General features: G+C 36.8%; 2 protein-coding genes across 6 annotated transcripts in view; one reads left to right on the forward strand and one right to left on the reverse strand.

Annotated features, from left to right (window-relative positions):
• The window catches only part of JMJD1C (jumonji domain containing 1C), a 265,588-nt gene that overhangs the window by 152,096 nt on the left and 95,974 nt on the right, over positions 1–17,518 (reverse strand). The gene's annotated exons all lie outside the window — the stretch shown is intronic.
• LOC111557048 (dynein light chain 1, cytoplasmic-like) lies at positions 2,609–2,860 on the forward strand. The gene is given in 1 exon segment (XM_023240489.2): positions 2,609–2,860. A coding segment is annotated over 1 exon segment (243 nt). The 5' UTR covers positions 2,609–2,617.

Genomic DNA, 17,518 nt, shown 5'->3' on the forward strand with positions numbered 1-17,518 from the left:
AAAGGTTAAATGGAAAGATTTGTCTTTTCTGCAACTAGATGGAATGAAGGGAAAGGGCAGCTAATTAGTACTTATCCTCTGCTACCTCCCTAGTGCTTCTATTCTTAACTCCTTCCTCTTGGAAGTTGGGCCAAGTATGCTTTAAAGCCTGTCTGAACAGTACACCAAGCACAGTGGTGCTGTGGACTCCTCTGTGACTCATTTTTACAGCTCTCCCTCAGGCTCTTTATATTCAAAGTATCATCACTTCTGCTATCCCGGTTTATTTTGAGGGGGGTAGAGGGAGGGTAGCCTCTCTGCTTCCTGGAGACACCTTGGTGGAAACTCACTTCAGCCTCTAATCAAAACAAAACAAAACAACTCCAAAAAAGAAAAACAGAAAGAAAAAGTCATATAAACCTAGAATGTGTATGTCCTAATTTGTGCAGAAGCTTTAACAGTTCTTAAAATTAATAAGCAAGAGAAACTAGTAAGAGAACCAGCCACCCTAATGTTCCTGAAAGAAAGGTGCCTTTGGCCATATTTAACTAATGTGACTTTGGCACCCTCTCTGTCTCTTCTAAAATCCCTAAGAATAATTACCTTACACATATGATATTACCTTACCTATGATAATTACCTTACACCTATGATAACTTTCTCATATGAGAAAAATCATAATGCAGAGGAGTACAGAGGAAATACAATAGCAGGATAGTTTCTTCATCTGTCTAAAGAGGCAGTTGAATTTAAACTTCTTCTGGTTCCTTTTAACACAAATACTGTACGGCTCTACATTTAATCATTTCATACTAAAGTAAATTTTATAATTTAAAAACGCTTGTAATCTTTGTTTTTGTTTTAATTTTATTAATGTTTATTTTTGAGAGAGAGAGAGAGAGAGAGAGAGAGAGAGAGAGAGCGAGTATGAGCAGGGGAGGGGAGAGAGAAGGAAATAGGCCCCAGGCTCTGAGCTGACAGCACAGAGCCCAATGCAGGGCTTGAACTCACAAGCCGTGAGTGACCATGGATTTTTATCTATATCCTTTTAAGTTTTTCAGTCTCTATATTAGCGAATTTGAAGCTAATCTTAATAAAAGCATATAGATTTAGAGTTCTTATATCTTCTTATTGACCATTTTAACATTGTAATGTTTCTCTAAATCTCTAGTAATAATTCTTACTTTGAGTATTTGTAGAATAGTTCTATAATTATATCAACTTTTAATGATGCCTTGGAATATTTACCTTTTTCCACTGTATTATTTTCAATCTCTTTTATATTTTAAGTATAGCTCTAATAAACAGCACAGAGTTGGGTTTTGTTTTTTATTTTGTCTGCCTATCGATGGATTTTAACTGAACTGCTTAATCCATTTCAATGTAATACAATGACTAGTATAAATGGGTGAAGGTCTACCATCTGATTATTTGTTACCTATTTGTCCCATCTGCTCTGTTTACTTCTTTTTTAATGTTTACTTATTTTTGAGAGAGAAAGAGAGAGAAAGAGAGAGACCGAGCAAGCAATGCAAAGGCAGAGAGAGCATTAAGACAGAGGATCTAAAGGGGGCTCTGGGCTGACAGTAGAGAACCCAATGTGGGACTCAAACTCATGAGACATGAAATCATGACCTGAGCAGAAGTTGGACACTCAACCAACTCAGCCACCCATGCGCCCCTCAGTTTACCTGTTTTTAAATGCATTTTCGATTAAACAGATGTTTTATTGTTCCATTTTTTTTCCTATTTTACTTCCTATTTTATTCACTTTTAAGTTATACAATTTTAATAACTATTTTGGTGTTTACTCTAATAGATTGAAAAAAATTCCTGAATTATTTTTACCTACCATAATTAGCAGTTTAATAATTTTAAAAATAATGCAACTTATAGCAGTTTAATCCCATTAACCTTCCTTGTCACCCACTGTGCTATTATCGTCATATGTTTTACTTTTATGATTTAAACTCTATAGATCACAGTAAATAGTTTCTTAAAGGCAATACTTTAAAATTTACCTACATTTTATATTTGTATTTACCTCAATTTTATATTTTATAAAATATCTTTATATTTATCTATAACTCCTCTGACACTCTTCATTCCTTCCTGCACTTACATGCCTTTATCTGGAATGATTTTCCTTCAGCCTGAATGCTGAAAGGGCTTTACAGTTAAGTTCTACCATGCTTTCAAGAAACTTAATTCCAATCCTTAAAACATCTTCCAGAATAAAAGGGGAGAGTATTTCTCAGCTCATCTTTTGAGTATGCATAACCTTCAGACAAAAAGCAAGCCAACAGCATATATAAGAGAAAAATTATCGGCCAATCTCAGGACTACAGATGCAAAAATTCCTGAAAAAAGTTAATGGCAATCTAAGGCCAACAATATGAAAAAAGATCATTCATTAGAACTGATTTGGGTTAACCCAAGAAATCTAGGGGTAGTACTCTTAGAAAATGTTATAAATGTCACTCAATATAGTACAATAGTGAGAGATGCACCACGTCTTCAACAGCAACAGTGGGTCTCATGGTCTGGGCATTGTCAGGCCCTCTTCCAAGGGACTATAGGCATATGCCAGTCCTTGCTCTACCATAATAATGAAAAACCATGATTAAAAATCGCCAATATGTTGGAGGAGATGAAACAGGACTCTGTGAGGTATGCTCCTGAGACACTGGAGAAATATGATATAGAAAAGGGCATTGTGGCCCATATTAAGAAATATGGCTATTAAGAAATAGTGTAATAAGAATTCAACCCCACCTGGCACTACATTGTTGGGAGGAACTTTGGTAGTTACCTCACCCATGAAACCCAATACTTCATCTACTTCTATCAAGGCCAAATAGTCTTTCTTAAAACTGGTTAAAAGTATAGACTATTCTAGGGGCACCTGAGTGGCTCAGTCGGTTAAGCGTCCAACTTCGGCTCAGGTCATGATCTCATAGTTCGTGAGTTCGAGCCCCGCGTTGGGCTCTGGGCTGACAGCTCAGAGCCTGGAGGCTGTTTCAGATTCTGTGTCTCCCTCTGTCTGCCCCTCCGCTGCTTGCACTCTGTCTCTGGCATTGTCTCAAAAATAAATAAACATTAAAAAAAAATTAAAACAAAAAAGCATAGACTATTCTAGACCCAGTGATCCATCCAAAAACAAGGACCACAGCCTAAACTCCCAACACCAGTTCCTGAAATCTTCAACCTTGATTAAAGGAACACTTCAATCTTTGAAACCTTGTGTTGTTTTGTACAGGGCATTCTCTGTACTAATTTGCTGTAGCTATTAAAATATTAGCAAAATATCTTGTATTTATTTTCCATTCCATTCATCTCTGCCCTATGTTTTTTCTTCTAAAAATAAATTCCTTTCAAAAAATTAATAAATTTGTTGGAGGAAAACAGTATTACATATAATTTTTTTTAATACATGGAAAAATACAGTCAACAGATGCAGTATTCCATACAACTCAGCACATACTCATGATAAAAAGAATCAGGCAAAACGAAAAGAGAATTTCCTTAACTTGATAAAGAACATCTACAGCAAAGACCAACTTTAATGATGATAAAGAAGCCCACAATCACATCTATTCAATATAAAATGGTAGTCCAAAATTATTGAAAGAAAAAAGAGAAAAAGAAATATTAATAACACAAGAGACTAAAAAAGAAATACTGTCATTACTTGCAGATGGATATATCCTCCATGTTGAAAGTTAAGAAAATTTTGTCAGGTTGTTAGATACAGAAGTAAAAATTTAATTTCATTTAATTAATTGCATCTATTAGAAAGTAAAAGTTTTTTTTAATTTTTTTAATTTTTTATTTTTAAATTTTTTTTAACGTTTATTTATTTTTGAGACAGAGAGAGACAGAGCATGAACAGGGGAGGGTCAGAGAGAGGGAGACACAGAATCTGAAACAGGCTCCAGGCTCAAAGCTGTCAGCACAGAGCCTGACGCGGGGCTCGAACTCACGGACCGCGAGATCATGACCCAAGCCGAAGTCAGCCGCTCAACCGACTGAGCCACCCAGGCGCCCCCTAAAAGTTTTTTTTTAAATAAATGTTTATTCATTTTTGAGAGAGAGAACATGAACAGGGGAAAGGCAGAGAAAGAGGGGTACAGAGGATCCGAAGCCGGCTCTGCACGGACAAGTCCAATGCAGGGCTTAAACTCACAAACCACAAGGTCATGACCTGAGCTGAAGTCGGATGCTCAACTGATTGAGCCACCCAGGAGCCCCAAGGTTCTTTTTGTTTGTTTGTTTTTTAATCCCAGTATAAACATACAGTGTTATACTAGTTTCAGGTGTACAATACAGAAATTCAATAATTCTATACATTACTCAGTGATCAAGGTAAGTGTGCTCTTAATCCCATTCACTTAGTTCACCCATCCCACCACCTGACTCCCCTCTGGTAACCATGCATTTGTTCACTATAGTTAAGAGTTTGTCTCTTGGTTTCTTTTTCCTTTGTTTCTTTTGTTTCTTAAATTCCATACATGAGTGAAATCATGTGGAATGTGTCTTTCTCTGACTGGTTTATTGTGATTAGTATTATACATTCTAAATCCATCCATATTGTTGCAAATGGCAAGATTTCATTCTTTTTATGGTTGAACAACATTCCATTGTATACATATATCACTTCTTTATCCATTCATCCATCAGTGCAACTTGGGCTGCTTCCCTGATTTGGCTACTGTAAAAAAATGCTGCAGTAAACACAAGAGTGTCTATACTTTTTCCAATTTATCTTTTTTGTTTTCTTTGGGTAAATACCCAGTAGTGTAATTACTGAATCATACGGTAATTCTATTTTTACTTTTTTGAAGGACCTCCATACTGTCTTACACAGTGGCTATACCAGTTTGCATTCCCAACAGGGCAAGAGGGTTCCTTTTTCTCCACATCATAACCAACACTTGTTTATTGTGTTTTTGATTTTAGCCATTCTTACCAGTGTGAAGTGATATCTCATGGTTGTTTCGATTTGCATTTCCCTGATGATGAGTGATGCTGAGCATCTTTTCATGTGTCTATTGGCCATCTGAATGTCTTCTTTGGAGAAATCTCTGTTTATGTCTTCTCCCCATTTTTTAATTGGATTATATGGTTTTGGGTGTTGAGTTGTATAAATTTCTTACATATTTTGGATATTAACCCTTTATAAATATGTCATTTGCAAATATCTTCTCCCATTTTTTAGTTTTGCTAGTTATATCCTTTGCTGTGCAGAAGTTTTTTAATTGGATGTAGTCCCAATAATATGTTTTCGCTTTTGTTTCTCTTGCTTCAGGTGACACATCTAGAAAAATGTTGTTATGGCCAGTGTCAGAGACATTACTGTGTTTTAGATTTTATGGTTTCTGGTCTCATATTTAGGTCCTTAATGCATTTGGAATTTATTTTTGTGTATGGTGTGAGAAAGTGGTCAAGTTTCATTCTTTTGCATGCAGCTCTCCAGTTTTTCCAATACCATTTGTTGAAGAGATTTTTTCCCACTGCATATTCTTGTGTACTTTGTTAAGGGTTAATTGACCACGTAATAAGTGTGGGTTTATTTCTGGGCTTCCTATTTCTGTCCCATTGATTGCTATGTCTATTTCTGTACCAGCACCATACTCTTTTGATTAATACAGATCTGTAATTAAAATGTGAAGTTCAGTGTTGCCTGGGTGGCTCAGTCAGTTAAGCATCTGACTTTGGCTGAGGTCATGATCTCACAGTTCATGGGGCTGAACCTCGTGTCAGGCTCTGTGCTGGCAGTGCAGAGCCTGCTTGAGATCCTCTCTCTTTCCCACTCTGCCCCTCCCTAACTTGTGCTTTGTCTCTGTGAAGTTTTGAATTGTGATACCTCCAGTTTTGTTTTTCTTTTTCAAGACTGCTTTGGCTATTCAGGGTCTTTTGTGGTTCCATAAAAAGTTTAGGGTAGTTTTTTCTACTTCTGTGAAAAATGCTATTGGTATACTGATAGGGATTACATTAAATCTATAGATTGTTTTAGATAGTATGAACATTTTAACAATATTTTTTCTTTCAACTCATGAGCATAAGGAATGTCTTTCCATCTGTGTGGACTTCAATTTCTTTCTTTAGTTTATTCATTTATTTTGAGGTGGGGGAAGAGAGAGAGAGAGAGAGAGAGAGAGAGAGAGAGAGAGAGCGAGAGCACGAGCAGTGGAGGGGCAGAGAGACAGGGAAAGAGAGGATCCAAAGTAGGCTCTGGGCTGACAGCAGAGAGCCCAATGAGGGACTCGAACTCACAAACCATTAGATCATGATCTGAGCTGAAGTCAGATGCTTAACCAACTGAGCCCCTTCAGACATCCCGGTCTGCAATTTCTTTTATCAGTGTTGTATGGTTTTCAGAATACAGGTCTCTCACCTCCTTGTTAAATTTATTCCTAGACATTTTATTATTTTTAGTGCAACTATAAATGGGACTGTTGCTTAATTTCTCTTTTTGCCCTCTCCTTAGTAGTGTATAGACATGCAATGCATTTCTGTACATTGATTTTGTACCCTGAGACCTTACTGAATTCACTGTTCAGTTCTAGCAGTTTTTCGGTGAAGTCTTTAGGGTTTCCTATGTATATTATCATATCATCTGCAAATAGTTGAAAGTTTGACCTCTTCCTTACCAATATGGTAGGTATTCCTTGTCTGGTTGCTGTAGCCAGGACTTCCAGTAACATGTTGAATAAAACTGGTCAGAGTAGACATCTGTGTCTTGTTCCTGACCTTAGGGGAAAATCTCAGTTTTTCGCCATTGAATATGAACTTAGCTGTGGGTATTTCATATATGGCTTTTATCATATTGAGGTATGTTCCCTCTAAACCTACTTTGTTGAGGGTTTTTTATCATGAGTAGATATTGTACTCTGTCATATGCTTTTACTGCATCTATTGAAATGATCATATGGTTTTTATCCTTTCTCTTGGTGATGTGCTGTATCATGTTGATTGATTTGCAAATAATGAACCATCCCTGCATCAGGAATAAATCCCACTTAATCAGAGTGAATGATTTTTTTTTTAATGTATTATTGGATTCAGTTTGCTAACGTTTTGTTGAGGATTTTTGCATCTCTGTTCGTTCATGAGAGTTACTGGCCTGTAGTTCTCTTTTTTTGTAGTTTTGGTATCCAGGGTAATGCTGGCTTTGCACAGTAAGTTTGGAAGCTTTCCTTCCTCTTCTAGTTTTTGGAATCATTTTTAAAGTAAAACTTTTTAAAGAAGCATTATTAAAATATCTAGAAATCATCAATATAAAAAGCTTCTGCACGGCAAAGGAAACAATCAACCAAACTAAAAGGCAGCCTATGGAATGGCAGAAGATAGATAAATGCCAATGACATATCTGAAAAAGGGTTAGTATCTGAAATCTACAAAGGACTTATCAAACTCAACAACCCCCTTCCCAAAAAAACCAAATAACCCAGTTGAAAAATGGGCAGAAGACATGAATAGACACTTTTTCAAGGAAGACATCCAGATGGCTAACAGACTCATGAAAAGGTGCTCAGCATCACTCATCATCAGAGAAATAGGAATCAAAACCATGATGAGATATCACTTCACACCTATCAGAACGGCTAAAATTAACAACACAAGAAACAACAGGTGTTGGCGAGGATGTGGAGGAAGGGGAAACCCTCTTGCACTTTCGGTGGGAATGCCAACTGGTATAGCTACTTTGGAGAACAGTATGGAAATTCCTCAAAAAACTAAAAATAGAACTGCCCTACAATCCAGCAACTACACTATTAGCTATTTACCCAGAGGATACAAAAATACAGATTTGAAGGGGTTCATGCACCTCAATGTTTATAGCATTTTCAACAATAGACAAACTATGGAAAGAATCCAAATATCCATCAACAAATGAATAAGGAAGATGTAGTATACACATACAATGGAGTATTACTCAACCATCAAAAAGAATGAAATCTTGCCATTTGCAATGACGTGGATGGAACTAGAAGGTATGATGCTAAGCAAGGTAAGTCAAACAGAGAAAGACAAATACCATATGATTTTACTTATATGTGGAATTTAAGAAACAAATAAGATGATCATATGGGAAGTGGCGGGCGGGAGGGGAGAAAGGGAAACAAATCACAAGACACACTCACCACAGAGAGTAAGCTGTGGTTAAGGAGGTGGGCGGGGGATAGGTTAGATAGGTGATGGGCATTAAGGAGGGCACTTGTGATGAGCACTAGGTGCTTCAATTCAAAATGGGCTTTAATCCCTGTAAGGCCTAGTTTATTCAAGTATACTTTTAGGGCTATCTTCCCTAAATAGGGGTGATTTTCGCTAACCAGGGGACATTTGGCAATATATGGAGTTAATTTTGATTGTTACAGTGGGTCCTGGCATCTATTGAGTCTACAGGCCAGCGATGCTTCCAAACATCCTTCAGTTCACAGGACAATTCCTGACAACAAAGAATTACCTGGTTCAAACTGTCAACAGTAATAAAACTGAGAAACCCTGATGTAGAGTACAGCTCCTTGAGGTTTTAGCATAAAACCAGAGAGGTTTGTTTAGCAAACAGCTCTGTCCTTAGAGGTCCTGAACTCCAACTTTTGTCTCCCTAGTCCAGTAAGCAAGCCAAAACAACTGCTTAGCTTCTCAACCTCTCAGTGGCCTTTTCTGGAATCTGTACACCATCAGGGGGAAAGAAGGTCTCAAATGTCCTTCTCAGTGGACTGGTTTTCTTTTCACCCCAGAGCTTTGGCTCTGTAATTCTTCACAGCCTTGGAGACTGTGATATCTTATAAGATAAGCTCTTTATTTTCATTTTGATTCATCTTTTACAGTTGTTTTCAATAGTAGAGTTGATTCAAAATACCTTCCCTACTTGACAAGATTCTAAATGTATATGTGAGAACAAAAGGACAAGAAGCAGCACAATATTTTGTCCCACCAGATACCAAGTCATGTGATAAAGCCATAGTAACAAAACAGTATGAGAAAAAAAGACACAAAAGGAAGGAAAAAAATTTAAAATAAAACCAAAAACCTTCAAAGAACTAAAAAAAAAAAAAATAAAATAAAAAATAAACTTCCAAAAAAAAAAAATCCCCAAACCCCAAGCAAAACCACAGTAATGAAGTTTGTATGATATAAGAATAGTAATATGGGGGACTAACAGAGGAAAAAAAGAAAAAGCCTCCAAATAAAGCCAAACATATATGGATACAAATGACAAAAGCAGGCATCAAGACTGACAGGAAAAGAATGGACTCCATCTTGCTGAGACAAGTGATTAACCAAAATGAAATTTTAGTAGTACTTAACAGCAGATGCAGTCACTTCCATAACAATGAATACAAGTGTACATCAGTAAAAAGCAAAACAAACAAAGAAAACCCATACAATGCAATGGCAAAAGATATGGACATTTTACTGAAGATGATACATTAAGATGGCAAATAAGCACATTAAAAGATGTTCGACATCATTAGCCATTAGAGAAATACAAACTAAAACAGAGTGAGATACTTCATACACACCAGAATGGCTAATATAAAAGTACACTGATGACTTCAAATACTGGCAAGGATGAAAAAAACTAAATCACTCATACATTACTGATAATAAAAAATGGTATAGCCACTCAAGGTAAGAATATGGTAATTTCTTACAAAACTAAACATATGCTTGCCATATGACTCCCGACTGCATTCTCAGGCACTGATACCCCCAAAAAGATAACTTATATTAACACAAAAATCTGTATGTGAATGTTCACAGCAGCTTTACTCCTAAGAGTAAATAACCAGACACCATCCAAATGTCCTTCAACAGATGAATGATTAAATAAACTGGGTACATCTATGCCATGGGAATATTACTCAACAATAAATTGGAACAAATTATTGAGGCCCACAACTGTAATGAAACTTAAGGGAATTATGCTGAGTGAAAAAGGCATTCTCAAAAAGATACAGTATCACTCCATTTATACAATAATCTTAAAAGACAAAATTATAATAATGGAAAAAAGAGGGGCGCCTGGATGGCTCAGTCAGTTAAGCGTCCGACTTCAGTTCAAGTCATGATATCACTGTTCGTGAGTTCAAGCCCCACACCAGGCTCTGTGCTAACAGCTCAGGGCCTGAAGCCTACTTTGGATCCTGTGTCTCCCTCTCTCTTTGCCCCTCCCATGCTCATGCTCTGTCTCTCTCTCTCTCTCTCAAAAATAAATAAACATTAAAAAAAAATAATAAAATAAAAAAAGATGGAAAATAGATTAGTGTTGTCCAGGGGTTGGGGAGAGGGGTCATCATGGCTATAAAAGCATGAACGTGGGACCCTTGCAATGGCACTTCCCTGAATCTTGACTGTGGCGGTAGTCATAGGAATCTACACAAGTGATGAAATTGCGTACAACACTAACACACACACACACACACACACACACATGAAATTTGAAAAAGTTGGCAACTGTATCAATGTCAATTTGCTGACTGTGATATTATACTACAATAGCTATATAACATGCTACTACTGGAGAAACTATATTCGCACTGATAAACATTATACTTCATAAGGTACATAATTGGTCCTGGAGTGTTATTTTTAAAAATATATTTTTTAGTAATTTTTTTAATGTTTATTTGTTTTGAGAGAGAGAGAGAGCGTGCACACATGCATCAGTGGGGAGGGGCAGAGAGGGGAGACAGAGATTCCCAAGCAGACTCTGTGCTGTCAGTGCAGAGCCTGAGAAGATTATGACCTGAGCCAAAATCAAGAGTCAGAGGCTTAACTGACTAAGCCACCCAGGCACCCCAGAGTGTTATTGTTTTTAAAGTAAACATAAACTATTTTTAACTCTCAATTATGTAGAACATAGGTAATATGGGGAAAAAAAGACCATAAAATGAAAATGAGGTGAGTAAAATAACAACATAACAGAAAAAGGAGATATGGTATGCCAGGATAAGATTACTGAGTAGTACAGAATTCATACTATTGTCTTCAAATCAAGACATTTTATGTTTATTGAGTTTGAGAGAGAGAGAGAGAGAGAGAGAGACAGACAGACAGAGAGAAGAGAGCATGTGCGAATGAGGAAGGAGCAGAGAGAGAGGGAGAATCCCAAGCAGACTCCACACAATTCAGCACAGAGCCTGATACAGAGCTCAATCTAACCAACCATAAGATCATGACCTGAGCTGAAACCAAGAGTCGGACACTTAATCGACTAAGCCACCCAGCTGCTCCAAGACATTTATTGTTAATGGAACAGAATTGAGAATCCAAATATAGAGCAAGTCATATGTATCAACTGATTTTCAATAAATATTCCAAAGAAATTCAATGGAAAAATGATAGGTCTTTTCAATAAATGGTACTGGAGCAATTAGACATTCATATGCCAAGAACAGAAAAATGTCTACCTTTCTCTTGTACCATACACAAAATTAGGGGCACCTAATTGGCTCGGTTAGTAGAGTGAGTGACTCTTGCTCTCAGGGTTGTGAGTTTGAGCCCCATGCTGAATGTTGAGATTACTTAAAAACAAAATCTCTGAAAAAATAAATTAGACTTCATCTAACATAAAACATCTGCTCTCTGCAAGAAATTAAGAAAATGAAAAGGATATAATTAAAAAAATCAAAATAGACATAGAATACTAACAGGTCTTTTCAAACTCAGTTAAGACAACTCAATAACAAAAATATGCAAAATCAGTAATTCAAAACTGTCAAATCATGAAAAACAAGGTAAGACTAAGTGTCTGTTTGTTTATTAGGCTGCTATAACAAAAATACTGTACTCTTGGTAAGCTTTAAAGCAACAGAAATAAACCCATGCATATATGGGCCAATTAATTTATGACAAAAGAGCTAAAAATATACAACAAGGAAAGGACAGTCTCTGCAGTAAATGGTGTTGGGAAAATTGGTGGCATGCAAAAGAATGAAACTGGACCATGCCTTTCTACCATACACAAAAATAACTCAAAGTGGATCAAAAACTTGAATGTATGACCTGAAACCATAACTTCTAACATAGGCAAAAATCTCCTTGACACAGATCTTGGAGATGATTTTTTGAGTGTGGTATCAAAAGCAAAAGCAACAAAAGCAAAAATAAACAAGTGGTACTATATAAAACTAAAAAGCTTCTGGGGGCGCCTGGGTGGCTCAGTTGGTTAAGCATCTGACTCTTGGTTTTGGCTCAGGTCATGGTCTCATGGTTTCATGGGTTTGAGCTCCACGTCAGGCTCTGAGCTGGCAGTGCAGAACTTGTTTGGCACCCTCTCTCTCTCCCTTCTCTCTCTGCTCCTCCCCCACTCATGCTGTCTCTGTCTCTCTCAAAAATAAATAAATAAACCTAAAAAAAATGTAAAAAGCTTCTGTTCAGCAAAAAACAACCATTACCAAAATGAAAAGACAGCATACTATGTGGGAGAAAATATCTGCAAATCATATATCTGATATGGGGCTAATATCCAAAACCCATACAATTCAATAGGAAAACACCAAAACAAAACAAAAAAAAACCCAATACATTAAAAAACAAAAAACTCCCAATCAAGATCAGAACAGACATTTTTCTAAAGGAGACAAACAGATGGCCAAAAAGTACATAAAAAGATGCCCTACGCCATTAACAGGGAAGCACAAACCAAAACCAGAGTGAGATATTACCTCATGCCTATGAGAATGATTATTATCAAAAAGACTAGAAATAACAAGCGTTGGTGAGGATGTGGAGAAAAAGCATGAATTGTATACTATTTGTGGGGATGTAATTTCTGTAGCCACTACGAAAAGCAGTATGGAGGTTCCTCAAAACATTAAAAATAGAACTACCATATGATCCAGCAATTCGACTTTTGGGTTATTTTTCTGAAGAAAAATACTAGCTTGAGAAGATATATGTAACCCTTGTTTACGGCAGCATTATTTACAACAGCTAAGATACAGAAAAAACCTGTGTCCACTGATGGATGAATAAAGAAACTGTAGTGTATATACATGTATATACACAAACACACACACAATGGAATATTATTTGGCCATAAAGAAGAATAAAATCCTGCCATTTGCAACAACTTGGACAGATCTCAAGGTCATTATGGTAAGTAAGAAAAAAGACAAATTTTGTATATTCTCTTATATGGAATCTAAAAAAAATCCAACAAGACCACATACACAATGAAAAGATTGGTAAATGACAGATGTAGGAGTGAAGGGTGGGAAAAGTGGGTGAACTGTTTTTGGTTTTGCTTTTCGTTTAAATAAACTGATAAATTGGGGTGCCTGGGTGGCTTGGTTGGTCAGGCTACTGACTTCAGTTCAGGTCATGATCTCATGGTTTGTGAGTTTAAGCCCCGCGTTGGGCTCTGTGCTGACAGCTCAGAGCCTGGAGCCTGTTTCAGATTCTGTGTCTCCCTCTCTTCTCTGCCCCTCCCCTGCTAGTTCGTTCGTTCTCTCTCTCTCTCTCTCTCTCTCTCTCTCTCTCTCTCTCAAAAATAAAGAAACATTAAAGAAATTTTTTAAAATAAATAAATAAATTGATAAATAAGTCACAGAAATTTATTTCTCACTCCTCAGGAGGCTGAAGAGTCCAAGATCAAGATGTGGACAGATTCAGTGTGTGAAGGCCTACTCCTGTTCAAAGATGGTGCCTTTTTACTATGTGGTGAAGGGGGAAGGGAGCTTCTCAGGGCTGTTTTTATAAGAGCATTAACCCCAGTCAATAGGATGGAGGCTAACCTAAAACCTAATTACCTCTGAAAGGCTCCACCTCCTACCATCACTCTAGAGGTCAGGATTTCAAAATATGAATCTTGGGGGATACACACATTTAGTCCATAACTCTGAAAAAAACTGTCAAAAACCAGAGGAGACTGGGGAAACTTGACAACTAAATGCAATGCAGTATCCTGGACTAAAACACAGATAGGACATCAATGTAAAAACTGGTGAAATCTAAACAAAGTCAAGTTAGCAATAACGTATCAATGTCATCTTTATTTGTTATTTTAATGTTTATTCATTTTTTAAAGACAAGGAGAGACAGAGCACAAGCAGGGGTGGTGTGGAGAGAGAGGGGCACACAGTATCCGAAGCAGGCTCCAGGCTCTGGGCTGTCAGCACAGAGCCCCACATGGGGCTCTAATTCACAAACCATGAGAGATCATGACCTGAGCTGAAGTCGCATGCTAAACCGAATGAGCCACCCAGGAGCCCCTCAAAGTCATTTCTTAATTTTGACAAACATATCATGGTATTGTCAGATGTTAACAATGAGGGAAATTGAGTGAGGGGTATAAGGTAAAATTATTTTTCCTGGGGTGCCTGGATGGTTCAGTGGGTTAAGCATTCACATTTCAGCTCAGGTCATCATCTCATGGCTTGGCTTCTGAGTTCAGACTCCACGCTGGGTTCTGTGCTGACAGTTCAGAGCCTGAAGCCTGCTTCAGGTTCTGTGTCTCCCCCTCTCTCTCTTCCCTCACCAGCTCACATACTCTGTCTCTCAATAAATAAATAAATAAATAAATAAATAAATAAATAAATATTTAAAAATTTTTAATAAAATAAAAAAAAGAACATTATTTTTCCTAACTTACAACTTCTCTACCACTTTAAATTACTAACATATAAAAAGTTTATTTCAAAAATAACAAAGTGGAGCACCTGGGTGGCTCAGTTGGTTAAGGGTCTGACTTTAGCTCAGCTTATGATCTCACTGTTTCTGAGTTCAGGCCCCATGTGGGGCTCCATGCTGACAGCTCAGAGCCTGGAGCCTGCTTTGGATTCTGTGTCTCCCTCTCCCTCTCTCTCTGCCCCTCCCCCACTCACACTCTGTCTCTGTCTCTCTCTTTCCCTCTCTCAACAAAAACAAAAACAAAACTTAAAAAAACAAACAAGGAACACAGTATTTTCTGATCTCCCTAGACACTTTACTACCGCCTTGAATTTAAGGTCACTACCATGTCTAAAATCAATCCATTTTTGTTCTGGCCTAATAATTAACCTAGAACAACGATAGTATGATGCAGCAATACAACTGTCTAGTGTTAACTGGATCTTATGAACACCTGCTGTAATTGTGTTTTCCTGAATAGGAAGAAAAAGACTGAAAGAGTCAGATTTGGCAATAAAATTAAAGACACCGAGACTTTAAATTTGTACTGGATATCCCTCAAAGATCCATTTGGCTTATCTATATTTGAATTGAACTGAGTCAATACACACTTAAGTCTGCAAAGTTTCTGTTAACTTAATTCCACATCAAAGTGTCTTAATATGGTCTAGCCCTATAAAGAAAAGTTTGCCAACCTCTGTTCTAATATATATTTGGTGAAGCAGGCCAATTACACTAAAACAAGTACAGATATTTTAGGAAATTGCATACTGCAAGCAACTATATACCAGCTTTATCCTTGTATTTTTCTCTAAACCCTTTCTCATTCTTAGACAAAGGATTAAAAAAAATATGAGTGATCAGAAAATAGAATCCCAACTAAACTTATTAGGAAATAAGACTTGCAGGGTGGCTCAATCAGTTAAGCATCCAACTCTTGGTTTCAGCTTAGGTCATGATCTCACAGTTTGTGGGACTGAGCCTCACACTGGGTTCTGTGCTGACAGCATGGAGCCTGCGTGGGATTCTCTCTCTCTCTCCCTCTACCTCTGTTCCATGTATGTTCTTTCTCTCAAAAAAACCCACAAAAACAAAAACAAAACAAAACAAAAAAAAACCACTTGCAGTTTGATGTAATCCCAGTAATTTATTTTTGCTTTTGTTTCCTTTGCCTGAGGGGAACTATCCAAAAAAAACGTTACTACGGCCAATGTCAAAGAGATTACTACCTATGTTTCCTTTCAGGAGTTTTATGGCTTAAGGTCTTACATTTAGCTCTTTAATACATTGAGTTTATTTTTGTGTATGATGTAAGAAAGTGGTCCAGTTTCATCCTTTTCATGTAGCTGCCAAGTTTTCCCAACACCATTTATTGATGAGACTTATCCTCTGTCCATTGTATATTCTTGTCTCTTTTGTCATAGATTAATTGACCATATGAACATGGTAATGTAAACTGGTGCAGCCACCAACGAAAACAGGATGCAGGTTCCTCAAAAAATTAAAAACAGAAATACTATAAATTCCATTAATTCCACTGCTGGATATTTCGACCACCTCAAAAAAAAAAAAAGCGCACTAAAAAAAAAAAAAAGATATATGCATCCCTATGTCTTGCAGCATTATTTACAACAGCCAAGATTTGAAAATTACCTAAGTGACCACTGATATAAGAATGGATGAAGAAAACGTGGTATACACACACACACGCGCGCGCGTGCGCACAGGGATATTATTCAGCCATAAAAAAAAAAACCTTGCCAATCTTGACAACATGGATGGACCTAGAGGATCTTATGCTAGGTGAAATAAGTCATAAAGACAACTACCATATTATTTCACTCATATGTGGAATCTAAAAAACAAAACTAACAAAAACAGACTCATAAATACAGAGAACAAATGGGTGGTTGCCAGAGGAGAAGGGGGTGGGGTAATGGACAAAATAGGTGAGGGGGATTAAGAAGTACAAACTTCTAGTTATAAAATACTAAGTCATGGGGATGAAAAGTACACATAGGGAATACAGTCAATAAAAATTGTAATGTAACTTTATGGTAACAGAAGGTAACTACACTTACTGTGGTAAGCATTACATAACGTGAAAAATTGTTGGATCACTAGGTTATGTACCTGAAACTCCTAACATTGTATGTCAACTATAGGTTAATAAAAAAGTAATAAAAGTAAATTAAAAATTAAAAGAAATAAAACTTGCATATACATAGGATGAGAAGATAATAGAAGAATTAAGAAATAACATTCTAGGCTGATTTAATGACTGGAGTTGAAGTAGGAAAAACAGAGTATATATTTACAAATTACAAATTTTAACTTAATATATGGGCTAATGATGTACCGCTGAGTTTGGCTGGTGATTTCACTAGTTTTTCTACTGTCATTAATAAAGCATAAACATACATACATACTATATTAAGCATAAGTATTTTATCAATATGTATAGTTTTTATCTCTGCCGTACTTCGATCAGTATCTCAATTCTCTCTCTCTTGAATGGAAAATCTAAAACTATAAAATATTTAAAGGAAAACAAAGGAAGAAAACTTCATGACACGAGTTAAGCACAGTTCTTAGATATGATACCAAATTTCTGATCAATTAAAAACAAAAATCTGGTAAACTGGACTTCACAAAAATTAAAACCTATTGCTGCAAACCAGGAGAAAATATTTGTAAGTCACATTATCTGAAAAGGGACTTCCATCCAAAGGTTTTAAAAGAAAACAACTCTCTCAACTCTCAAAATATTTTAAAGTTTATTTATATTTGAAAGAGAGCACAAGTGGGGGAGGAGTAGAGAGAGACAGAGGAAGACCCAGAATCCAGAGCAGGCTCCTAGTTGCTAGCGCAGAGCCCAACGTGGGGCTCGAACCCACAAACCATGAGATCATGA

The sequence above is a fragment of the Felis catus genome, chromosome D2 (genome assembly GCF_018350175.1).
Source record: "Felis catus isolate Fca126 chromosome D2, F.catus_Fca126_mat1.0, whole genome shotgun sequence".
NCBI lineage: Eukaryota > Metazoa > Chordata > Mammalia > Carnivora > Felidae > Felis > Felis catus.